The 24,452-nt window shown below is 60.6% G+C and overlaps 1 protein-coding gene and 1 non-coding gene across 8 annotated transcripts in view; both read right to left on the reverse strand.

The window, feature by feature from the left end:
• Window positions 1-690: 690 nt before the first annotated feature.
• The window catches only part of NSD2 (nuclear receptor binding SET domain protein 2), a 75,706-nt gene continuing 51,944 nt past the window's right edge, over window positions 691-24,452 (reverse strand). For 4 of the 7 annotated variants that reach the window (XM_069594922.1, XM_069594919.2, XM_069594921.1 and 1 more), the window contains 16 exons: window positions 23,616-23,734; window positions 21,567-21,648; window positions 20,387-20,511; window positions 11,574-11,705; window positions 11,363-11,486; window positions 10,781-10,981; window positions 9,873-10,052; window positions 9,444-9,600; window positions 9,114-9,319; window positions 8,255-8,358; window positions 7,112-7,381; window positions 5,373-5,489; window positions 3,210-3,351; window positions 2,895-3,001; window positions 2,177-2,381; window positions 691-1,744 (listed from right to left, as the gene is read on the reverse strand). In XM_069594922.1, coding sequence (XP_069451023.1) covers window positions 1,473-1,744; window positions 2,177-2,381; window positions 2,895-3,001; window positions 3,210-3,351; window positions 5,373-5,489; window positions 7,112-7,381; window positions 8,255-8,358; window positions 9,114-9,319; window positions 9,444-9,600; window positions 9,873-10,052; window positions 10,781-10,981; window positions 11,363-11,486; window positions 11,574-11,705; window positions 20,387-20,511; window positions 21,567-21,648; window positions 23,616-23,734 — 2,543 coding nt within the window. In that variant the 3' untranslated portion in view covers window positions 691-1,472. Of the gene's footprint in view, window positions 1,745-2,176; window positions 2,382-2,894; window positions 3,002-3,209; window positions 3,352-5,372; window positions 5,490-7,111; window positions 7,382-8,254; window positions 8,359-9,113; window positions 9,320-9,443; window positions 9,601-9,872; window positions 10,053-10,780; window positions 10,982-11,362; window positions 11,487-11,573; window positions 11,706-13,225; window positions 13,844-14,816; window positions 18,112-20,386; window positions 20,512-21,566; window positions 21,649-23,615; window positions 23,735-24,452 lie in introns of those variants that run through there. The other 3 variants (XR_011257913.2, XM_069594923.1, XM_069594924.1) reach the window with 3 other exon arrangements.
• On the reverse strand, window positions 3,429-3,552 carry LOC138443031 (small Cajal body-specific RNA 23). Its single transcript, XR_011257960.1, has one exon. It is a non-coding gene; the product is annotated as a small Cajal body-specific RNA 23 (non-coding RNA).

The following is a 24,452-nucleotide window of genomic DNA, read 5'->3' on the forward strand; positions in this document are numbered from 1 at the left end:
AGAGGACACAGCTGCCTTTGCCTTTGGTCCCACCTGGTCCCTTGTCCCAGAGTCGCCAGAAAAGGGTCAGCAGCCCTCCGCCCCAGTCTGTGCTCGGGAGGCTGCGGGAGCCTCTGACCCAGAACAGATGCTTCCCAGGGGTCAGGGCCACAGAGCCCCCCCACCAACCCCGACGGCTCAGCACCGGACCGCACACCCTGCAATTCTGCAGCGGCATGGCGAGACGAACGGGGCCTCAGGCGCGGTTTTCCGGAGCAGGTGTGTAAACCGCAGGATGTACGTCGTCTGGGTGGTTTCAGCGAAAGGGTCAGAGAACAGCAGCTGCTGAGTGGCCCCTCCCCTCGCGCGGAGACGGGCAGGCAAGGGGGCTCCTGCTGGCATCGTGCCCGGGCCCAGGTCCACGCGGTGCCCCGGGGTATCGGCCGGCTGTTGCAAGGCCAGGTGCCCACACCCAGCAGCCCGGCTTGAGTGCCCCCACCAAGCCTGTCCACCCAGCCCGGCTCCCACTGCTCCCCCCCAGGCAGCCTCTCCTCAGCCCGAAAGAGCTGTCTGGACACAGGTTCCCCTCAAGCTCCAGGCCCAGTGGGGGCACCGGGCAGCCCAGGCTCCTCAGCAGGGCCCACACCCGCCGCTCCGTCCTGCAGTTGCGGAACTCGGGACGCATCAGTAAACAAGCATTGCAGTCGGTGGTAGTTTGTGAAACAAGTTTAGCAAAAATATATTGAGAGTAAAAGCCAGAAACTGGTAAAGAAAAACCAATATCAAAACCATCCCCAAACGCTTCCGCGTGAGGGCCCAGAGAGCCGCTCACAGGCCTGTGCCGCAGGCCTGCCGTGGGGTCAGGTCCACAGCCGGAGCCGCTCCAGGGGTCACACGCTATGCTACTGGCTTCTCACTAGGATGGAAAAGAAGCACTTTGACGAAAAACTTCACATTAGTACAAAAAAAAAAACCCAAACATACAGCTGTTTCATAAGCGCAATAGTCAAAACCACGTTCCCAAGGCATCCTGGGTCCCGGTCCTTGCCAGGCCCCACCCTGGGCTCCTCTCCTGAGTGACGCGGGCGGGCGGGAGGCGGGCAACGTCGTGAAGCCTGGGGATGAGAGACCCTCAGGGAAACACTACCCGGGCGAGAGAAATGCATTTCATGTGCCAGTTATCTTCAGTCCTAAGTTCGGCCTAGAACAGCGGGGCAGGGACGGGCTGAGGTTCAGTGTAGCTGTGACGCTGTGTAGTGAGGCTGTCTGTCCTGGGACGCTGGCGCCTCGCGGGGCGCCCACGTGGCTCGGACGGTCAGTGCGGGCGCAGCGGGCGCTGCTGAGATGGCTCAGTGGCGGGACGCTCCCCCCCTGGGGAGGCCTGTGCGTCTAGGCCGGGGCCAGGGGCCGGGAGCAGGGTCCTCCGACGCTGCCAGGCCCGGCCCTCCGCCCGCCTGCAGCCACCCCGGGTCGGACCCGGCCCCAGCCAGGCGCTATTTGCCCTCCATGACCCTGCGCCAACACCGCCGCCGCCGCCGCCGCCCCCGCGCCTTGCCGGGCCCTGAGCACGGCTCCTCGGTCTTGGCGCTCCGAGCCGGCTCTGCCCGGAAGTCGTGCTCGCTGCAGCACGCCCGCCCGTCCTGGGTGGAGCTGAAGGCCGCCGCGTCCTGGTGCTCCTTGCAGAAAGAGTTGGGGCAGAAGTGGCAGAAGGCAGCGGAGGGCCTGCCGCACACGTCGCAGTGGTGCCAAGGGCACTCCCACTTCCCTGCAACGAGAGCGGGCGGCACACGAGGGCTCAGGGCGGGGCTCAGCGCGCACGCCGGCGAGACGGGCCGACCGTTCACACGGCTCGCAAAACGCAAGGAGAGCTGCAGCTGCTGCTCAGAGGCCTGGTGGGCAAGCGGGCCCCTGTCCATGCCCAGGCCACTGGCCGGCCCAGCTGCTCCCAGGACTGGGTGTGGCTGGACTGAGCTTCTGGGGGCCCCGCCTCAGATGTGCCCCTGTGAAGGCGCTCTGTCCAGTCTGGAGAACTACCGTCTGTCCGCCGGCCTGTCCGCCGCCCCCAGCTTTCTGTCCAGGCTCGTGTGTCTGCCTCCCTCCGGTCTGGGGCCAGGGCCTTGGGGCTCCCTCCTGACAGCAGCGGGCAGCATCCCCCCCACCCCCCCGCAGAGACCTGGAGCACCCACCCCCGACCCACCGAAGGGCCGCTTGCCCAGGCCCAGGCAGGGCAGGTGGTAGGCCTTGGTGCAGGACTTGCGGTCGCACAGCACCAACTGGCCGCCGTCCCCGCAGCGGAAGCACTCGTCCTCGGACGGCTTCTTCCCTTCGCCTTTCGTGCGGCGCCTCCTGGCCTTTTTCTTGGTCTTCTTGCCCTTCTCCTCTGAGGACAGGGGTGCTGACGTCTGCAACGGGGACATCAGCAGAGTCACCGCAGGGGGCTGGGGGTCCGGGCGAGGCTGCTGGGGCCACAGGGGCGCGGGCGTGGCGGTCTGTCTTCCTGGGGACCACGCGGCAGACGGGTTGCTCCCCACGGAGCATGTCCAGGCCCTGAAGGACCTCACTCAGGATTCGAGAACACAGCCAAGCTGGGCAAGGCAGGGCCGGCACGCACGCTGCAGCTCCAGGCCTGACGCCTGAGGCGACCCATGTCCTCGGGAGGGCACCGCTGCCCCCGCCCCGGCCCTTGCTGGCACCGCAGGGAGCAGGCTGTTGCAGGCATCACACAGCTGGGACGCAGGCCCGAGGAGGTGGGTCCACAGACACGGGGCGCCGCAGACACCGACACGGGCGCCAGGCCCAGCCGCAGCCCCCTGACCACGCCCGGCCTCAGCTCGTGGCCCCGGACCGTGAGCCCCCGTGCCGCTCCGCAGCAGCCTCGCCTGTGCCCTGCAGACCCCATTCCCGCCACCACTTGCCTTCGGCCTGTCGCCGAGGAAGCCGCTGCAGTTGGAGGCTCCGCAGCGACACACCGTCTTCTCGTTGCCCAGACAGTCGAGGTTGTAGTTGAAGGTCAGCTCTGTCCCTGTGAGGGGACACAGCGCTGGGGCCGCGGCCTCCCGTCCTCCCGCCGAGAGCCGCATGGCCACGTGGGCAGCCCCCGGAGCCTCCAGCCCCCTCCGTGAAGGGGGTGCTCCCAGCGAGACCCAGCTGCCGCACCCCCCGCCCTCCGGCCCCGCCCTCCGGCCCCGCCCCTGGGCCGGGAGCCCCGAGTGCAGCCCTGGGCCACATACCTGCGGGGATGTCACACACGGCGAACAGGCCCACGCGCGTGTCCCCGTTCACCGTCCACTTGAGGGTCTCGCAGTTGGGCTGGCAGCTGTGGTTCATGAACCGGGAGTAATTCCCCTTGGGGCCGGCGTCGATGATGCGGTCCTGCAAGGCACGACTCGGGCGTCACGGCCCGTGGCGTGGCCAGCGCTCACCCGAGGCTCCGCCCGCACGGACGGCGGTGTCGAACTGGAAACCGTGGTCTCCCACGGCTGCTCGGATGGGACACCCCCAAACCAGTCCTGTTTCTCTGGCTCACGGAGGGCAGGTCAGCGCCACGAGGAGAGACCAAGCACTGGTGAGCGGACGGCAGGAAGGGAGAGGTCGGGGGTCACCCCACCACCTAGAGGCACGCGCCGATGGGGGCGAGACAGACCCGCTGAAGAGTCGGACAAGCCTGCAGGTCCAGCCAGACCAGCAGCGGGGCACACGAGCCAGGAGGACATGGGACTGCACTCGGGGGGAGGCCGGCCGTCCTGCCGCTGCTTCGAGAACCGCCCTTCTCTTCTCCGCTGTCCTGGGGAAGGGCCCTCACTGCCCGACTTGCGGGGTCTCAGTTCCGAGGCCAGGGACGGATCCCAGGCCTGCGGCAGCGCCAGCACCAGCCCCCAGGCGTGGGGCCACCAGGGAAGGCCCTCTTGCTTGCTTTTCAAGTCTCCACAATGTCTGCCGTCTTACAGTTTTTACTTTTTTTTAAACGTATAAAGGCATACATTTATTATTATTTACCTTGCTCAAAAACTTGGTCAGCTTCACCTATGAAACGGTCCGTGCCACACGGATCCCAGAGAACTGTCCACCCGGCCTCTCCACCAGGCCTCCTGCCTCTCCTGTCGCGCCTACTGAACACCCCTCTCCCATCTCCCTGCCTCTCCCGCCCGGTCTCGGCACGTCTGCTGCGTCTAGGCAGCTTCTCGGGAGCTTCTTCAGCGGCAGAAACTTCCTCTGTCACCATCTAATTTTTCCTGGCCCATCCAGTGGGTCAGTTTCAGTGAATCTATGCTAACTCCCAGCTTTAACCATTTTGTCGAATCTGCCTGACTCACTCCTCAGTCTCTTCAGTCTCTAAATCTCATTTCATGGTTCTAGCCATTTTGTAACACATCTAGAACTTTCTTTCAGATCTGGTCTTCTTATCTCAGATTCTCAGAGTGAAGCCTATATGGCGGTCTTCTCACAAAGATCTTGCTCGATTGCGCTGGTACACATCTAGGGAGGCAGGGCTTTTTCTCTGATTCTTGCAGGAAAAAGATGAAGCAGAATCATTTCATGGGCTTTCTCTTTGTTTCAGCCAGGTGCCCTCAGTGAATGACCGTTTCAGGGACTGATTTGTGTGTTAAGTGATCAAACTGGCATTTCTTACAAGATACAAGCAGTTCAGGTTTAGACTGAAACAGAGGAAGGCACGGGCCTAGGGTTTTCATTCCTAATGAAATAACCTCCTTCAGACCACAGCCCAAAGGACGGGGGATGGCAGGGGGTGTGGAAATCGGCCACCTCCTGGGGTATCTGTGCCCCCTAGAGCCCCGGAGAGGGCTGGCCAGCAGGGCTCTGTGTCCTGACGACCCTGTTCTCCTCCACCTGACCCGTGACAGTCCAGCTCAGCACTGCTGAGAACACTGGTCCCCACAGAGGACACACGTGCCCAACTGTTGACAGACGTGTGCTTCAGACAAGGAACAGATACCCCGGGAGTCTCCCCGTGTCCCTGAGGGTGGCCTCCCAAGCCCTCCTCTCTGACCCTGGGAGGACTGTTGGTGTCCCTGCACACGTCAGGGAGTATGGGCCTCCCAGAAGCCCCGCGCGGGCTGCTTGGCGCCCGTCCCGGCCCCCAGGCAGTGGCTGCAGGCATGTGGAACGCTCACGGCACGACAGCGTCACATGGCGTGCCGCCGACGCCATGGACAGCGCGCTGCTGTGCAGACGGGCCTGGGGCCACCTGTGCAGAGACGGGCCTGGGGCCACCTGTGCAGAGACGGGCCTGGGGCCACCTGTGCAGACGGGCCTGGGGCCACCTGTGCAGAGACGGGCCTGGGGCCACCTGTGCAGAGACGGGCCTGGGGCCACCTGTGCAGACGGGCCTGGGGCCACCTGTGCAGAGACGGGCCTGGGGCCACGCGCATTACCTTGTCTATGGTGAGCATGTAGAAGTGTGTGATGTCGTTCTCGTGCGCACGCTTGATCCTCGCCATGCACTCCTCCTCGTCAATCAGCTCGCCCACGTACTCGTTCACGAACTCCCCCTGGAGGCCGGAGGGCGCGGCGGGGTGAGCAGCAGCTCCTGCCGGGCACAGCCCGGAGCCCCGCGTCCCTGCCCGTCAGTCAGTCAGGTGACCACACACGCTCTCAAGGCTGCCAGTGAGGCGCTTCTCCCAGCACCCTGGAAGGAGCGACAGGCGAGCCCCCGCCCCCCCAGCGCCCTGTGGCCGGCCCTGCAACAGTCGCGCTCCCCAGCAGAGAGCAGGGTGGAGACCATCAAGCTCTCCCGCAAGAGCCCCTAAACCGGCGGTCAGGGCGGTCCCTCTCGACACTGCTGGGGTCAGCCGCGACAGGCAGCCTGAACGCGGACCGTGTGGCCCGTGTCTGCTCGGCAGCCTGGCCCTGCCTGCCCTGTCCTGGGACGGCCTCAGGAGAGCGACCCCACAGCACTGCTCAGCAACACTCCGGCCCCCAGCTCAGTAAACCTTTCACTTCCCAACGGCTGCCGTCAGAGTTCCGACAGAAGGCCTGACTCATGGAGGTTTAGAGTTTTACTGCGGTAGACATCTTCCATTCAATGTTTTATAATCTTCAATCGTAACAATTCAGAAACCGTGTTTGAAATCCTGTTCTCAACAAGCGCAGAAGCAACATGAGCTAGCGAAGTCTAGGAGGAGGAAGAGGCGAGCAAGCCCTGGACGCACACACACATGCTGCACACACTCGCACACGCACACACGAACATTCATGCATGTGCGCACGCACGCACACACACATTAACACATGTACACGCAAATGCATGCATGCACCTGCACACAACACAGACGCGCGCACATTCAGATGCATGGACACATGCATTAACATCCATAGGCACGCACGCACACGCGCACATTAACGTGTACACACGAACGCATGCGTGCACCTGCACACAGTAACAGATGCGCGCAGATACACACGCTGCACACACACGCGCACACATAAACATCCACAGGCACGCACGCACATTAACGTACACACGAATGCATGCGTGCATCTGCACACATTCACACGCGCACGCATTCAGACACGTGTACATGCACGCACACATTCACATCCATAGGCATGCATGCACACACACGCACTACACCACACGCACAGGCACATGCCCGCGTGTGCACACACACATACACCACACGCACAGGCACACACGCCCGCATGTGCATGCACACACACGCACACTCACCACATGCACAGGCACACGCCCGCGTGTGCACACGCACACACGCGCACACACCACACGCAAGGCACGCCCGCGTGTGCACACACACACTACACCACACGCACAGGCACACGCCCGCGTGTGCACACACACACACACACTACACCACACGCACAGGCACACACGCCCGCATGTGCACGCACACACGCACACTCACCACATGCACAGGCACACGCCCGCGTGTGCACACGCACACACGCGCACACACCACACGCAAGGCACACACGCCCGCGTGTGCACGCACACCACACGCACAGGCACACACCCATGTGTGCACAGGCACACGCGCACACACACGCACAGGCACACGCCCGTGTGTGCACACGCACACACCACACGCACAGGCACACACCCACATGCACGCACACGCGCACACACTGCACCACACGCACAGGCACACGCGCGCACCTTCCTGATGTCCCTCTTGGCCACCAGGCCCCAGCCCTTGCCGTCCGTCCTGACGATCTTGGTCTCGGGGTACTGGCGCTTGGTGAAGCACTGGTTCTGGCAGGACTCGCCCGCGGGGCACACTTGCGGGTGGCACTCGAACATGAGCATGCGGTTCAGACACTGCGACTCCGAGCCGCACGGGTTCTCGTCGGTGGGCTTGCAGTTGCACTTGGGGATCTCGGAGATGTCCGCCGTGTGGACTTGCACCTTCCCGTAGGGCTTGTTCACCTGCGGGCGAGAGCCGAGCTCAGCCTCCCGCGACCCCGCCTCCGGGCTGCCTCACGGCGGCACGCGCTTCAGCGAATCCCCGGGGGGGGGGGGGGCAAATAGCCGCCGGACGCTCTCCTCACAGAGGCGCACGAGGAGGGGACAGGGCAGCCCCGGCCTCCTGAGCTCAGAGCAAACGCCCAGGAAAGCGACAGGGGAGGAGGGGCTGGGCACCGGAAGCGCAGCCCGGAGGCCGTGGTGAGAGGCGCCTGCTCACCCGGGCGGGGCGGGCCTGAGGGGCTGGAACAGCCTCGGGAACCCCAGCACCACGCTCAGATCCCCCATGATTCTGTTCCAGGGGACTCAGCCTAAAGCGAAGGCTAAATGCACACTCGTCTCGGACGCTGACCACGGCCCGGGTACGGGCAGCCAAGACGGAGCCCCTGACCTGCCTCGAGGCAGAGGCCGGGCGCCCACCCCGGCGGCAGGGCCCCACCCGGGACCCCGGCTGGCAGCACGTGGGAACATGGCCCCTGCCCCGCCCCCTCGCTCCCTGAACCATCTGAAGAAGGTCCTCCTGGGTCGGCTGGCCTGGGCTGACCACCTCTCATCTGGGCTTGGCGGCAGCGAGTGTGGTTCAGGAGGATGGCCTGTCGTCTGCGCCGTGCTCTGGGCAGCCGGGCCAGCCCTGCGGTTCCACGGCTAACCATCGCGCTGAGGGCGGGCCTCCTGCGCGAAAGCCCTGCCCGCACCCTGGCCTCGAGATGGAGGACACGTGGCCAGCGGCAGCACCCACTCCCGCCTAGGAGGCCCAGCGCAGCTGTCTGGGGAGGGCTGCTCGCCGGAGGAGCCCCGCCCCCGCCCGACGCGCCCCGCCCCCGCCCGAGCCGTCACCTTGATGTGCTTGTAGGGCGGGGGCCTGCGCTCGCTCTCCTGCGTCTCTCTGGCTTCCCTTTGAAGTTTGATTTCACGGAAACGGGCTTCAGCTTCTTGCAGTGCTAAGTCAATGAAGTGCCAGTGAAAGATTTTAGCGAACAGATACGCCCACCCGTTACGGTCTGCACGTTAACGACTCCGTCTACACTTTCATCTCGCTGCCGAGCGTTGTCTCTAGTCTCCCTAAACCAGGAGGCCACACGGCACCCACACAGACAGGGCCGCAGGACCGCCGGCCAGCTTAAGAACCAGGGGGGCTCTGCAGGGCCTCGAGGCAAGGGGCGCTGACCCTGCCCTTGCCCAGCCGCCTGCCCGGCCCGCCTCTCCTGGAGAAACCTGGGTGGGCCTGTGCAGGAGCGGGGGCGGGCGGGCCGGCAGGTCGCCTCCCCAGGGCCCCACTGCCCTGCCGCCCTCACGTGCTGCCCTTCCTGACCCCTGCATTCCCCCAAACGAGGCCAGCCCTCTGTCCCCTCTGTCCCCCACCGGCGGTGGGGTGGAGGCGCCTGCGTGGCTGCTGACGGGTCACGGTAGCCCCGAGGGCTTGTGCAGCAGCCGTCGACTGCAGCGCGCTCCCTCTCACGCAAAGGCAAGTGGGAGCTCTAATGCATGCCAGCGGAGGTCACCACAGTCAGTGTTAGGGAAGTTATTACATGTCACGTCTCACCCTCTGCTTCAGCAAACCTATCCACAAGGACTTAAGCTACAGCTAGAAGAGAATGCTGCGTCCAGCGTTTCCCACAGAAACCAAACACTGGAAATGAAGTCAGCATTAGCAGAGGCCCCCAAGCACCGTGCCCGACCCCACGGAGCCCCGTACCGTTTTTGAAGACTCTTCCGATCCCTCTGACCCCCTGGTAGCGGCTGCCCCGGTCCCCCTCCATGTACGGGAACACTCGCGCCTGATGCGTCCAGTAATAATCTTTAGACCCAAAGAAAAACACAGGGAATTCTCCAACCTCGTGCTTCATTTTCTGAATATTTGGGGGGACATTTTTGGGATGGCAAACTTCTGCCGGCCACCATCTATTATAAATATTAAAAACAGGGTTCACAGACTCTTCAGAGAGAGTGACAGCATCTCAGTGCGCTCAGCTCTGCAAAGGAAAAGAAGACAGTGACCGCGGCGGGCGGGCGCCTCCTCCCCCACCTGTAGTTCCCGAGCTTCACCCAGATGATGTCCTGGAAGTGCAGCTTCTTCCCGGCCCTGCAGTCGTTGCAGAACCAGCTGCCGTCCGGCATGTCGATGCTCAGGCAGTCGGGGTGGAAGGCCGCCGGGCAGGACTCGCAGCACAGCAGGCTCCCCCCTGCAACGAGGGCGCCTTAGCCCCCGCCCCAGCCCCCACCCCGGCTCCCGGGGTCTGCGCCACACAGGAGCACGCTTTCTTTCCACCACGAAAGCCATCCCGAGTCTGTGACACGACCGTGGTTAACTCAGAGACCACGAATGCGACTACGTGGGCAAGCACGGGCCGCAAGAGGGTGGACAGAGCTGGAGAAGCGCCGCAGCTGGCCCTCGGCGCGCGGCCCTGGGACAGCCTGGACCAGCCCCGAGCGTGCGCGGCGCCAGGGGGCTCACCTTTGGAGCACACGAAGCACCAGCTCACGTTGACGTGCGCGTGGTGCCTCTTGCCCTTCCGGGCGGTGAAATGGTTCGTGCAGATGATGCTGTTGGACGCAATCACCGAGCAGCCCGCTGCCAGACACGCATCCCCTCCGTGGTAGGCGACGGGGCACCGGACGCACCGCAGCATCTTACCTGGGGTGGACACGCCCACACCCCACACCTCAGCAGGGCAGCCGGGGGGCCGGGCCTCCGCAGGCTCACAGCACTGCTGCAGAAATACCCGGGGGCAGCGGAAGGAAACGGGGGCTTGGGTAGGAGGGTAAGAGTGTCCTTAGCGCTGTGAAGACACGTTTGCTTAAGGCAGTGGTAATTCAATAAGGCATCAGAAAGCCGTCAAGCACTTAATGCGTTTTCTAAGATGAGGTCGGCCAGGGTTTCTCAGCCTGGGCACGGGGGCCCAGTAGGGGCCCGTGGGGGCTGCCCTGTGCACGCCAGCAGGGACCCCCAACACCTCAAGACATGGCCTTATGCCCTCTGGAGTGCAGGCCCCTGGTTGACGACAGCTGGTGTCAGGAAGCAGACACCCGCTGCCCTTGAGTTCCACAGACTCCACGCGGCACGATACAGGTGGGCCTGCACCCGAAAATATGGCTCTCACGCGTGAAGGACCATCAAAGCCGGAACAAACGGAACCTGTCAAAAGGGCTCAGGCCCCCCTTCCTCAAGTCAGCAATCATTAGGGTGACATTTAGGGCAGGAAGAAGGGAAACAGCAAGAAAAACCCTAACTCCCACCTGCATCCAGTCAGTGACAGCAGGTATCTAAGCCCACTCGGGGCAAAGCTCTCGGGGACAAGCCTGCCACCCCGCCCGCCCTCGATGGCTCGGATCTGGTCACACCCACACGGAGCTTCTCTGCACCTTTCGAGGGCCTTGGGTTCGAGGGGTTGGAGGCGTGGCAACTCAGGCAGCTGTGAAGCGGGCATCGGAAGCCCCGGCTCTCGAACACCGTCAGGGGGAACCTGCGCACGCAGGCCTCGTGGTAGAACTTCCCACACTGCGACACCACGCAGCGCTTGACGTCACTCTTGCTCTCCTTACACACGAAGCACGAGTGGGTCCCTGGCGGCCAGGGCGAGAGGGGGCGCAGAGCAGGGCTGAGCCGCCGCGGCCCGGGCAGGCACCAGCTCCTCCTCTAGCCCTCGAGGGGCCCTGCCCGCGGGGCTCTGACCAGCTGCCCGGGAGGGGCTGCACCCTCCAACAGGCGAGCAGCCGCAGGGAGGGGCTCCTCCAAGAAACACCCCCTCTCCTTCCGCAGGGATGGCGCCCCACAGCCGGCGCTGCGAGCTCCTCCAACTGGACCGACACCCTCTGCCCGGCCAGGGAAGAGGAGGTGGGCGGTGACTGCAGCCTCACGGGCTGTCCACGCCCCTCTCCAGACCGTGCAGCAGCGAACCGGAGGCAGAGACCTTGCGGTGGGCAGGGCGGGGCGGGGCGGCGTACCTGAGGTGCACTCTCCGCACAGGAGCCGCCCCTCCGGCCTGCGGGAGAGGCCTAGGCAGGCCAGGTGGAAGGCGCCGCAGCAGGGACCCTCGCACAGCACCAGGCTGCCCGGCTCCTCGCACAGCTGTGGGGAGAGGGCCGGAGGCTCAGGCGGTCCCCGCGCCCGCCGCCCGGCGGAGGGAGGCCGCCCGGCCCCGGCCCCGGCCCTCACCTGGCACACGTGCTCCTTCCTGGCGGTGGCCCCGCGCTCCGACCTCTTAGAGGAGATGGACGCCTCGGTCTGGGTTTCATCCGCGCTTTCGTCCGGGGACTCCGGGGGCTCGTCTCCGGGGCCGTCCGAGACCTGGGAGGAGGAGGCGGACGACAGTTCACAGCGGCCGCCGGCAGCCCCGCCGGCTCCCCCTGGCGCGGGCCCGCCGCGCGCGCGCACGGGGAGCGGCCCCCCGCCTGGTGTGCAGGTCATGGTGTGCGCGTTGCGCGCCACCTCTCGCCATGTTCCTTAAAAATGAAGCAACTTTTGTGAACACCCAGTTTGCTCTTGCAGGCGAGTCAGGACAGGCGTGGGGCCGATGAGCTTGACTTTTCTTACCCGATCTATAAAGGGTCAGTGATCTTAGGCTAAGAGAGACGTGTCCACACTCAACACAGTGTGTCAGATGCGGGCCTCTGGTCGGATGGGCAGCGGCTCGGGACGCGTGGCTACAACGCGTGCTCCCCCAGGGCAGGGGCCTGTCGTCGGGACGTGCCGCCCAGTAACTGACCAAGAGCTCCGCCTGCCCCCGCCCACAGCCTCCTCCCTGCAGAGGGGCCAGGGGGTAGGGCAGTGTCTGGGAGAGGCGGGCGAAGGCCCCTTCCTGATGCTGGACACAGCCTTTCCCTCACAAGATCAGCCAACAGTAAATCTTTATGGATAGAAACCAATAAATGTTTAATCAGAAACCTTACATTCAAATTTTTTAAAGCCTAAAAAATACATTTAGTATTTACCGGATGTTAGGCAAATAAACACTGAAAACCTAATTTTCAGCAGAGCAGAAGTAATAAGCTAGTTTCCTGGACGCGGAAATAACCACAGCAACAAGGAGTTATGACCCAGGCTTGCTGTTCACCAAGAAACAGAACTAGAAACTCAACTGGGCCACGTTTCTTTTTTTTAAAAAACCCAACAAAACAAAATAAACCCCGCAGCCAGTCCATCCAATGCTGGGCATCAGTGCTACTTCCCCAGGCTCACCTCCCTGAGATGGCAGAGAGGCGCGGAAGGGAAGGCCCCTGACCAACAGAGGCGCTTCTGCTGACTGGAAACCCAGAGTTAAGGTGTGCTGGCCTCTCTGGGGTGTGCAGGCTGCCTGGCGTCTGCGGGCAGCTGACAGGCGTGGGCCCCCGCGCCAGCCTGGCCACATGCCTAGGGCTGACGGAGCCCCGTCTCCAGAGAAAGCAGCCTGTACCCTTTATTTCCCCACCTTCTCCCGCAGGAAGGAGACGGCGTGGACCGGCACTGTTGCCTGAGGCCCTCCCTACAGCTCACCGCCTCCTCCTCCATACTGGTGCCCCAGAGAAGGCAGCCGGGAGAACGCCCTGAGGGCAAACCCCATTTGACGTGTGCTTCAGAGGCACAGAGGGCGAGCCCCAGGCAGGTCTGTACTGGTGCCAGGCGGCAGGCGGGCAGCGGCCCCCCAGTCCTGGCCCCACGCGGCCGCCTGAGAACCAACCCACGGGAGGGCCTTCACGGGGGCTCCCGGGACGAACCCGGCGCCTCACCCACCGCCCAGGTCCTCCCCTCGACAAGGCTGCGACAAATCTAAAAAAAAAAAAAAGAAAAAGAAAAAATGCACGGAGAGAAAGACAGGAAACACAGACCAGTCCAGGGCCAAGGAAGGAACAGCACCTTTTATTTAAGATTTACAGAGAAAGCGAGCACGTCTCCACTCGGAGATATTCCTAAGTTAACAGAGTCTGGGTGAGGAAATTAACACGGAGTACATATTTCTGAATGGAGTATAAATGTTTGAGACACACGGGCACGTTTTCTGCCGGGCGCTAAGGTGCACGCACGGCAGCAGACCCCCCAACAGCGCAGTCCGTGGCGGGGGGGAGGGTCCGCGGGCATCCCAGCGCGCCCCCGCCCGCGCCCGAGGCCCCGGCGCCGGCCGGGGTCTGACGCACGAGGGCGGAGCGGGCGGCACCGGCTCCGGCTGCAGCTCCACCTCCGGGGCACCAGGGCCGGGCTTACTCGGAGACACATTCACCTGCACGGTCCCAACACAGTCCCAACTCTCAGGCTACGACCTCTAGGGAGGACTCCACATCCGACAGGAGGCGCTGGCAGAGACGCCCAGGGCCGGGCGGTGGGCGCAGCCGCCCCCCATGCACACCCGCTACCTACGCGCCCCGCGGCGGCAGGGACAGGCTCCTGCAGGCTGGCGCGGTCTCCGAGGCGTGCCAGGGCCTTGTCAGCGAGACACCAACGGACACGTGCGCCTAGGGGACAGGCGACCCAACTGCTAGAAGCGACTCGGGACTCCCAGCAGGCCCTACGCTCGGACAGCGTTACACAGTGAGGTTCAAATCTTTTAACAAACATCCCTTCACAAGTTGACACTACATCAGTTTAAATACAATTACAGACCTTGAACAACACAGTTCTATAAACCAACATTGCTTTTTTGTTTGTTACGCTTTTGTAAAGGGGAAAACAGACCACTAGGCGCACGTTCACAGAGGGTGAGGGTTGACAAATGGTACGACTCCTGTGCCCGGGAGCTTTATAAGCTTAAAACCAAAAGACTAATCTCAAACAGGTCTTCCAAGTTGACATCACAGTGAAGTATTAGGGTGGAATTAAAATAATTCGTTAGTCATTCATCACCTGAAGTGCTACAATGCAAACAAAAGTTATTGGACATGTGTTACAGCAACCGTTCCTCACCACCCCGAGCCCAGGTCTGAGCCGGGAGAGCACAGCCTGGCCCTGTCCTCACACCACCGCCTGACCAGGCGGCCCCCAGAGCCCCGGCAGCCCCCAGAGGTGCCCCCGGCCCTGGTCACAGGTGAAAACGAGTCTCTACAAGGTCCTGTGAAGCAAGCGTGGTCCGAGCTGTGTCCCCAGCAGCTGCCACCCGCAGAGTGGGCTGGGGAGGGCTGCGGGGGAGGCCCGGCTGGCGGCTGTCAGCAGAGGCTGAGCCACCGAGCCCTCCCCACTGTTGCCCTCCCCCCACCCACTTCAGTCATTTCTGCAAGGTTCAAGATGTCCTGAATAACCGGTTAGCACACGCTTCCAAACACGCACTAAAGAATTATGTGCAAAGACCCCACACAGACACCAAGGCCAGAGAAAACCATAAGCGTGGGTCTAACATGGTTAGCTACCTGCGGAAGACGGCCAACCCTTCATCACTGGCAAGTAAACCAGTCGTGACTTCTCATATTCCAGGTAAAAGAGCAAACACAGTACTTAAAAGGATGAAAATCAACTTTACTGACCCAAAGTCTAAAACACACGGGAGTCAACATGCTTCTTGGGAAAAACACTGAAAGCCAATCACAGGTTTGAGAGCACTTTGAGAAGCCTTTTGTAATAAGACAACTCTTTCAACAAAAAAAACTGTAATTTAAGTTCATAATCTAATAGATAAACTGAGTCCTCAGAAATTACTTCTGTTCACAGATTTTTAAAAGCTGAGGTGGTGAAACTATTGATTTTAAAAGCATAAATGCTAGCTTCACACTGAGTCAAGGCAGCTCTCATCCAGTCTAACCACACACAAATCCCTAACCAGAACTTAACAGTGAAATGATACGTAAAGGAGACAGACGTGTCTCAGAAGCTGGGAAGTTAGAAGCCGAATGGAAAGGAAGCCAAGTCAATCAAGTCAATTCTCGAAACCACAGTGATCGTGTCCGCCGCCCCCTCTCCTCTGAGAAAGGGATGCTCTCTTGCCCATGTGGGCTGCACTCCCCTGCCTGAGCCCTCCAGAAGCGCCCGCCAAGCTGGCACTGCCCGACCAACGGAGGACGCACCACACTTACAGCGCTCACACGGCTACTGAAAGGGACAAAGCTCAGCACCCCGTCTGCCACAGTGGGGCCAACGTCCACTCACACCCGTCTCTGGGGAGAGGACCCTGACTTTAAGCTCATGCGTGGGCACCTTTCACGTCTCTGGGTCTAGATGCTGACTGGCAGTCTGCGTCTCCTCCTTCGCACCATCTCTGAGACTCGCTGGGCGCGAGAGCCGCCCTGGCCTGGCCAGGCACACACGTCCCCAGTCCTGTGCCCAGGCGACCAGCCGGGCCCAGAGGCCCAGGGGTGGCGGGCCTCCCCTCCTTTGCCCTTCCTCCGCTGCGCCCAGCTACTCCCATCCAAGACCTGGCCACCAGACCTTTTGAACTGGCCACCGTTGCCCCCCACCCTGGACCTGAAGCACTCCGCCTGGAACGTTCCTAGGTTTTGCATGGACTTCCACGAAGACCACAGCGCTGGGCCTCCCAGAGACCACGTGGGGGGCAGTCTAAGCCCCAGGTCGGAGGGGTGGGGGCGGGGCGCACACGCCGCGCGCGAGGCGGCCTCTGCGGTGTGCTCACTCTCAGCTGGGAGGACACCGACATGAGACGCTGCAGGGCGGTGAGAGGCACCCTCCCCTAACCCCCACGAGGACGCCTCACGGAGAGGCAGACGCGAGGGAGCCTGCGGATGGAGAGCGGCCCCTGCGTTTCTGGAACAGCCACAACCTCAGCTTCGGGACATCCAGACACGTGTCCACCTCTGGCCTCCTCCTCTGCCAACGCAGGTGTAGGGAGTGGAAGGGGTGGTCACGGCAGGGACCTTGTAAGCAGCGTAACCAGACTCACCTCAGCAACAGGCAGAAACAAACAGCATAACTGACTTCAGCAAGTGAGGACCGCCCACGTCACCCAGCGCCAGCCCACCTGCACTCCGCACACACTGCCGCCCATCTCTAAGCCCTCTCCAAGCTGGAGCCCCTTCCACTCAGCTCCTCCAGAAGCCAGAACGCCCTCTGGGGAGCTCGGCTCCCCCAGCACCCCAAAACAGACTGCGCCCGGACCAGAACGATGCAGACACAGCTGCGCTTCCCGCGGGCCACCCTCCCGACGCCCCAGCCTCTCTGCCCAGCTGAGGCTCACCGCGTGCCCTCACGCCTGCCCCGCGCACCCTCCCCTCCCCACTCTACTGATGCAGACTCCAAGCTGCTCGTGGGGCACGCCGATCCTGCCCATCAGAGGAAGGCTCGTCTGTGGCCCACTCCGACCCTACCTCCACGTGTAGGCCGCTGGCGGGCTGTCTACAACCCAAACTTCCTCAAGCTATCATTTCACGTGAGCCTCTTAACTCTTGTCACAGGCCTTCCAGGAGGGAGTTTTACTCTGGGTAGTGGCTTTTTGGACTAGGTCACTCTTGCCCCACTGGTTTTTGACATTTTGCAATTTAGTGACTGGTTTTGGGGAACCCTCCACCATCCCTTTAGGAGCGGCATGACCGCGGCCATCCTGGAGGCCCACGTCCCACTGTGTCCAAGCAGGGTCACCAGCCAGCCGCAGGCCGGCCGCACCCGAGGCGGGGCCATGCCCGGCACGTGCCGCCTCTGGGTCCACTGCAGTCCCGAGGACCACTCTGCATGCCAGAGCAAAATCTATACTTCTGGATAAAAATGGAGTGGCGGCGACTTCCTTATTCTTATTGTTATGACCACTGCTATCACAACAGCGGACCGCCAGGCCCTCGCAAGGCGCCGGGCACCCGAGCGTCTCACGTGCGGTGCGTCGCTTGGCGGCCTAGAGCACACGCGTCAGCGGAAAGCCCTCGTTGAACGTGGAGCCCGTCTGAAGCGTCTGCTCCGCTGGAGGCGAGCGCTATGCGCCTGGCAGCGTGAAGAGCCCCCCCGCCCAGGAGCCGACGGGCACGGAGGCCTCTCCCGACCACGCAGGCACGTGGCCCCCGGGGCACACCAGGCGGCCGCCCGGGACTGAGGCGTTTAATGTGGCAGCTCGCGTCCCACAAAAGCAGCCGAGGGAGCGGTGGGTGTGAGTGGCCTGGTGACGGGATGCCCGGAGAACGGGCACTGAATCGGGAGACTGAACGGCTCACAGCGATGTTGCAAGCGACAGATTCCCTATAAATCCAGTACAGCTAGTGCCGCAGTAAACTGCCTAGTAAAAAAGAAGAGTCGCGAGTCCTCCTGCCTTCTATGCTGGTGACCGCTCTGCCGCCTGCAGGGCTGAGCGCGCCCCACCAGGAGGAGGACAGGCGACCGGGGCTCTCTAGAGTGTGCCGCTTGTCCTTTGCTTCGGAAGGTACAGATGCTGACATTGTTTTCAGTAAAAATTCAGAAAGTTATGGACTAGAGGAGAAAAACGACCTCTAACAGGATGAGCCCCTTCAGTGTCCTGTCCTCGTCTCAGGCCCAGGACAGCCCCTGACCAAGGGCACCCTTTCGACCACTGGATATGAACGTGTTTCTGTTATGAGATGAATGTGACTGGTTAAATGGCCTTGATTAGGTATCTTACCTTGGTCTTAAAATTTGTTATGTTTTCTTCATTGTGTGTGTTATTAATACCAGTAAAAACAGACTGTCACACGTCTTCCGTGACTGCCTGTGAGAGGGTGCCGCTGGGTCTGCATGACGACACGCGGCCTGCAGCAGACGTCTCGGAAAGTTACGGCATGCTAAGCGCAGCGCAGAGCAGCCGCGATCAGATCCAGCTTGGCTGATGTGGCTCCCACAAAGGCTGTTACCATGAAGGTGAAAGAAACGAGAGTTTGCTCTACTGAGGGAACAAGAAACGCAGTCACAGAACACTTATACACACTGACTCTTCCCAGGCCTCTGCCATGCAAGCGTGTGGCTCTCCTCTGTCCTCCCGCAGACGCAGCGCTGCCACGGAAGGGCCCCTCTGCTGTGAGCCTGGCCGGCCACACACGCCTGTCTGAGAGGCGTTTAGACCGCAGTAGGCCCTGGAACGTCTGCGGACACCAACCCTCTGAGAGCTCCTCACTGTAACAATGGCAGTGAAAGGGGAAACTATGAACACGCAAAGGGCACGTGGCCCGCCCGGCTGGGGCCAGCCCGAGCCCTGCCAGCCGCAGGCCGGTGGCCACCCAGGGCCCCCTGGAGCTGGAGCTGGAGGCTTGGAGGGTTTCTTTACACACTGCACTGCCTCTCGCGCTTAGAAAGGCACTCAGCCCAGCAGACACTGGGACTGCACACTGGAGTTCAGGAGTGTTAGCACAGAAGCAGACAGGCCTTCCAGCTCACCTAGAGTGAAGTTTAATAAACAGTCCACTTCTGTAAAAATGAGTTCTAACGTGAGATTCATATATGCTGCACAGAAACGGCTGACAGAGAAAGCCTGGTGATCTAAACGTTTTTATGTAAGGGACAGAACGCACACCATGGAATCTATATATCACCTTCAAGATGCAAAGGTGTATGCGTGTATCATCTCCATGTATTTAATACACAGTATATAGGTATTTAATAACCTAGCTACTTCTGAAGTCCCAAAGAATTAAAAATCAATTAAGTCTAATGACTGTAAAATGCTCCGTTAGTTTTCCCAAGCTCAGACCAGATGTCTCAGCCTGGGAGAAGAGGATCGCCCTGGTCCAAAGCAACCCGGGGCCCTGATGGACGTTCTCCCTTCCGCCCACCGGCCTGGGGCACTGCTCCAGGTCCGCACCTCTGACCCACACGTCTCACTACAAGGAACAGGAGATGAGACCTCGTTGGCCTTGTGCATTTCTTTGATGGTATCTCTCAACAGTAGAAGTAAAAAAACTCCACCAAACAAGTGAGCCAAAGTATCAAACCAGAAAAACTCATTAGAAAGTTCTTTAACAAAACAGCTGACTGAAGACAAACAGCCTACAGAACCGAAGCCTGCGTTGTTTTCTCCTCCAGAACTGCACATCTTCTGCTTAACGTCAGGCTATGTGGGCAAGAACAACAGGAAAGAGCTTTGTGCGGAACCTGCCTCTCCGCGTGCCAGTCAGCTCCGGGGCCCAGCGAGGCAGGCTACTGCCATGCCTGGAGAAAGACTGCCACTTGCGCTGGCTCAATGGCAGGGAGCCCACACAGGCCTGCAGGGCACCGTCCTGGCCCTGCACTCCCCCGGCTGCCCACCGGCCTGAGTGCAAGCAGAGCCCTCGGCCCAGAAGGCCTGCCCGCCTCTAACGGGCACGGGCACCCAAGCGTCCCCACCACAGCCCACGGTGGAGGCCACGCCAGCAGTGCCCCCTCCTGACCCACCTGCTGCCTCAGAACCCTGTCCGAAACAGCCCAAGGTGAACGTCTCTTCAAAGATGTTCTAGAGACAGGACTCATGTCCACCACAAGGAAAGGACCACAGGGATCAAGGTAACCAGGCGCTTCAACCTGAAAATAAGCTCCTTGGGCAGTCCTGAAACTGGGAATCCCAACCTCCCTCTGCACAGGAAAAGACCAGACCTCCACTGGAGGCTGCCTCCGCTTTGCTTCTGGCCACACAGAGGCAGGCTGGACGGTGCTCGTGGTACCGCAGCCCGCGGAGCGAGAGCCTCCAGCAGCTCTGTGCACAGCGCGGGCCGCCAGGCCCACAAAGCAGGGCCACGGCCACCGCAGTCCTGACTCACCTCGCCATCGAGCACAGAACAACACTCCAGGCTAAGCATGAAGCTGGAGGCCCGTGGCCACAGACGCACAGGGCCTGGGCACCGCGGCCCGCCCTCCCTGGGGGTGGTGCCCGAGGCCCGCAGGCAGTCTGCTGACATGGGGTCAGGTCAGGACCGTGCGGAACATCACAGACCAACATCTTGAAGACAGATTCCAAGCACAATGAAATGCATCCACACTGAAGTGCGGCCACGCTCGTGCACCACACACCGGGCGCGTGTTCCTCTATGAAACACACACAGCCCAGAGAACCCAGCTCCCACTCATCAGCCCTGACCTCCACCACACCTCAGCGTGGGCAACTACACAGCCTGCCTGTGAGCGAGTGCTGACCACCCTCATTAAGATTTTACCTCGTGCTCAGTTAAGGAGGCGGAAGGAGACGAGCTTTTGCTGAAGGTGAGGGCGGCGGCGGCCGCTGCCGGGGCCCGGTGGCGCTTCTTCAGGGGCTTGCAGGCGTCAGACAGGTGTTTCGTGGCTGCAAGATAATTTTGGTTTATAAAATAAAGTTTGAAACCTTAAACCTTCAATCTCCCTCCTGCTTTCAAAGTACCCCTTTAGTAACTGAATTTCTAAAGACGAATTTTCTGGGCGTTAACTCTTCGCTATGGCACGATGAGGGCTGGCGAGCTGGGCGGTGAACGGCCCGAAGCTCAGCCTGGGCCTCGCCAGCCCACCCACACCTGGTGCCAGCCCCCTTGCCCGTTTCTTCGCAGCCAAGCCCAGACAGATTATCTCACCCACAAGAAGTTTAGAACCTCTCTGAACATAAGGCAGTCAATGTAACTACAATACCACTATCACACTCCAAAGTATCAATTCTATCCTCAAATATCCACTCTGTTCAAACTACTTACAAATACCTGTTTTGCTTTTGTTAAAAAAGTCTGTTCAATTAAACATTTAAACACCAGTATAGTTCTTTATGGAAAATAAGGAAAAGAGCCACTTTTAATCTTCTCTTACTCTGAATTTTATTTTCCTTTTAAATTAAGATTTGGAGATGGAAAGCATTCTTCAGACAGATACATCAAAACGTAATTAATGAAAAGGTAAAAAAGTGGCGGCCTGTTCCCCTTTATTGCTTTGACAGCTATTTTCCCCAAATATTTTAAGCTAGTTTCTTCAACACGTACAACAGAGATAATCAGTCATCACTCTCACTTCAGCAAATACGCATGAGAACTGGGCACTAAACACAGTGGAATTTACCGCGACAGCTCGTACCATCGAGTCACAAGCCTGGACATTTCTGATTTGAATCACCTTTCAAATATAGCTCAAAACTGAAGACAATAAAGCTGAGCAGAAGTCGGAAGAGCGACTTGGGTGAGCAGCGGCCGAGCACTGCGGCAACCTCCCGCCACAGCCAAGGGCCCCGCCGGCATGGGCGCCTCCTCCCAGCTCAGCCTGCAGGCCCGGCCTCCCGCTCACCCGCTCACCCGCCGTCCGTAGGGAGGCTCCCTGAGGACAGGGCCGGCGCTGCACCCCGGGCCCAGCCCGGGGGCCTGGCAGCAGTGCTGACCACATTACCTGCCTGACTCTTCAGCGAGGACGCCGCCTCGAGGGCCTTGCAGGAGCTCGTGCGGGCTGCTTTGTCAGTGATCGCCTCTCTCTGTCACAAAAAAACGAGAGAGAGCGAAGGAGGGAAGAACAACGAAAAAGCAAAGAATGAAAGAAAGTCTCCAATGGGAACCAACACGGGGCTGGAAAGCTGCACCGCTCCTGTGGACATACGCTCCGCACAGGCGTCACGTGGCTGCCCACCAGCCCCTCTCCATTCAGAGGGGCCGATCTCCTGCCCCGCCACCCCACGCACGTGGAGAGCCTCCTGTGGGGGGGACCGCCTCAGTGCACTGCCCACCCTGCCCTCGGACTGGAGCGGACTGGCTCAGAGGCAGCCACCCTCCCGCTGAGGGCAAGCCAGGGATAACTCCACCCTCTCACTGATGGTTCCCGGTTCTGAGACCAGCTCCAGATAAAGCTCACACACAGAGACCATCAAAAAGCCCATTTCACAACGCATCAGCAAAACAGGATTTTAAAAAGCATCACGAGCATGCGTCTAGTGTTCAAATTCGAAGACCGTGGCCTGGACAGCACTGTGGCACCGCTGCCCCAGACCACCCGCCGCCCCTCAGGAGGCTGCCGACTCCAGGGCACACCGCCTGGGGCCCAGCGGCAGGCGCAGCACACAGCTCGCGCCCTGGCCGCCTGTGCTCGGGGCACACTGGGGATTACTGCAGACGGTGCGGCTCAGAGAGCTTCACAGGCCGAGCCAGCACCACCCCTCTTTAAGATCATGCGCTATTTCCTGAGCTGCTAGTTAGTGAATTTCTATCTAGCTACTCAATATGGATTTTGATATTTCAAATGTCTGGGGTCACACTTTCAGGTAAATGATTTATACAAATATTCCAAAGCAACCAGTGTCTGCGTGGTTGCCAGTGAAGGCCCACTTCCAAGGCAGCAGCTGGAGGAGACCCTCAGCCCAGGCCGCAGTCACTGGACACCGGTGGCTCAGCGTGGGGGTCACCTGGGTCATTAGCTGGCTCACTGCGGGAGCCGACAAGGGCCTCGGAACAGTGCTCTCCGAGCCAAAAGAACAGGGCGGGGCCCGCCTGCTCCCCTGAACTGCAAAGACACCTTTAAAGAAACAAGACAGATGATGCGGCCGCTACACTTCTGCGCTTGAGCGACACATGAGACTTGTTTTCCATTCTTTGAAATAAAGCAATAAAAAGAACAACTTCTCGATTCACATCAGTGAAAGACAGTTTGGGAAATTCCCTGGCAGTCCACGGGTTATTCCACTGCAGGGGGCTGGGTTCAATCCGTGGTCAGGGAACGAAGATCTCGCATCCCACCACGAAGAGACCCCACAAGGCGCACAGCACAGCGAGAAAAAGGCAGTTCAAAGCTGCACTCAGAATGATGCACCAGAGCACAACCACCCTGGAGGAACTGTCGTTAGATAAACGCACGCTCAGCCTAATCTCGCTTCATGACAACACTCCCCGGGTCCCGTCACAGAGCGCCCGGCAGAGCCCGTGTACTCCTCACACACGGGCACCAATGCCGACACGCAGGCCCGGCTCCCCGAGGACTGGAGCCTCGGTCAGCTCCGTGTTCCTCCAGGCCCCAGGTCAGCCCTGCCCTGGATACCACCGGGCCCTGCTAGAGCAGGTCCTGGGGCTGCCTCTACATCGGTGCCTTGTCACTGCATCAAACTGGTCTGCACAGCCTGCTTAGTATTCCTAATTACATAGACAATTATATGAATTACTAACCAATGGGATGAGTTCATAAAACCCATGTTTAATGGATATTTCAACTTCCTGAAGAATAACAGAGAGAGTGGACTTTGGCGTTCACCGGCCACCTCGCTATTTACACACGAACTGATACAGTCTTCACTGAAGAGTCACTTTAAACATGCGATTCTACTGACTCAGAAACACCCAGTGTTACTCAGTGTTCAGACCTGCTAAATCCCCTGGCAGACAAACGCTTGCTCTGCTCAGCAGCCTCCGGAAAGGAGCTCCCCAAGGACCCCCCCTCGGCCCGGCCCGGTGCGACTACCTTCCGCAGGCCGAGCCTGTCGGTCCTAAGCCTCTTCCTGGGGGCCTCCTCAGCCTCAGTGTCTCCGCTCAGGCCCTGGGTCCTCTTCGCATGGCTCCTTCTCTTCCCACTGAAGTTACCTTGGGATGCAGATGGAAACTGACGTGAAACCCTCCCACAAGCCGCCCTCTGGGGCGCCGAGCAGCCGCCCGGCGCGCGCACGTGCAGGTCCGGCTGTGACAGGCCCCCCAAAACCCTGCTCGTTTCCGGGCCCAAGGGTCACAGGTGGAGCTCTGGGCGTGTCCCCCATGGCGAGCAGAAACCCCGATCTCGCCCAGGGGGCAAACACCCTGCTATCTGTTACATAGCATCAATGTACCCAGGGTTTTCACAAAATCCTTCGCTTATGTTCAAAGACTAGTGGAATTTAAGTCGAACTTTAAAAATATAAACGACTTGCTACTTTTAACACAGCTCCTTAAAGAAGCATCTTAAGGAGGACACTCCACGCCCATCTGCAAATGAAGCACCTTCTACACGCCTGTGGACTGTGCACATCAGGTGTCCCCAGGGAGACCACCCGACCCGAAACTCGAGGGGTCTGAACAGCACTGACCGGAAGGCACGGCTTAAGCGGAGAGCGCAGGTCTAGGGGGCTCATCTGGGCATGCCAAGGCCCACTCAATGCAAACCCGGGGCCTGCACGTGCAGGACCGCATCACAGAGGTTCAGGGTTTCCCCCTGGACTGTTTGCCTCCCTCCAGCATCCCATGGGAGGGCACTGTCGCCCTCAAGCCCTGCCGGGGCCGTGGGGTGCAGTGGCCAGAGGCTCAGGCCCCTGCGTCCGGAGGCCCTGCT

The sequence above is a fragment of the Ovis canadensis genome, chromosome 6, assembly GCF_042477335.2.
Source record: "Ovis canadensis isolate MfBH-ARS-UI-01 breed Bighorn chromosome 6, ARS-UI_OviCan_v2, whole genome shotgun sequence".
NCBI lineage: Eukaryota > Metazoa > Chordata > Mammalia > Artiodactyla > Bovidae > Ovis > Ovis canadensis.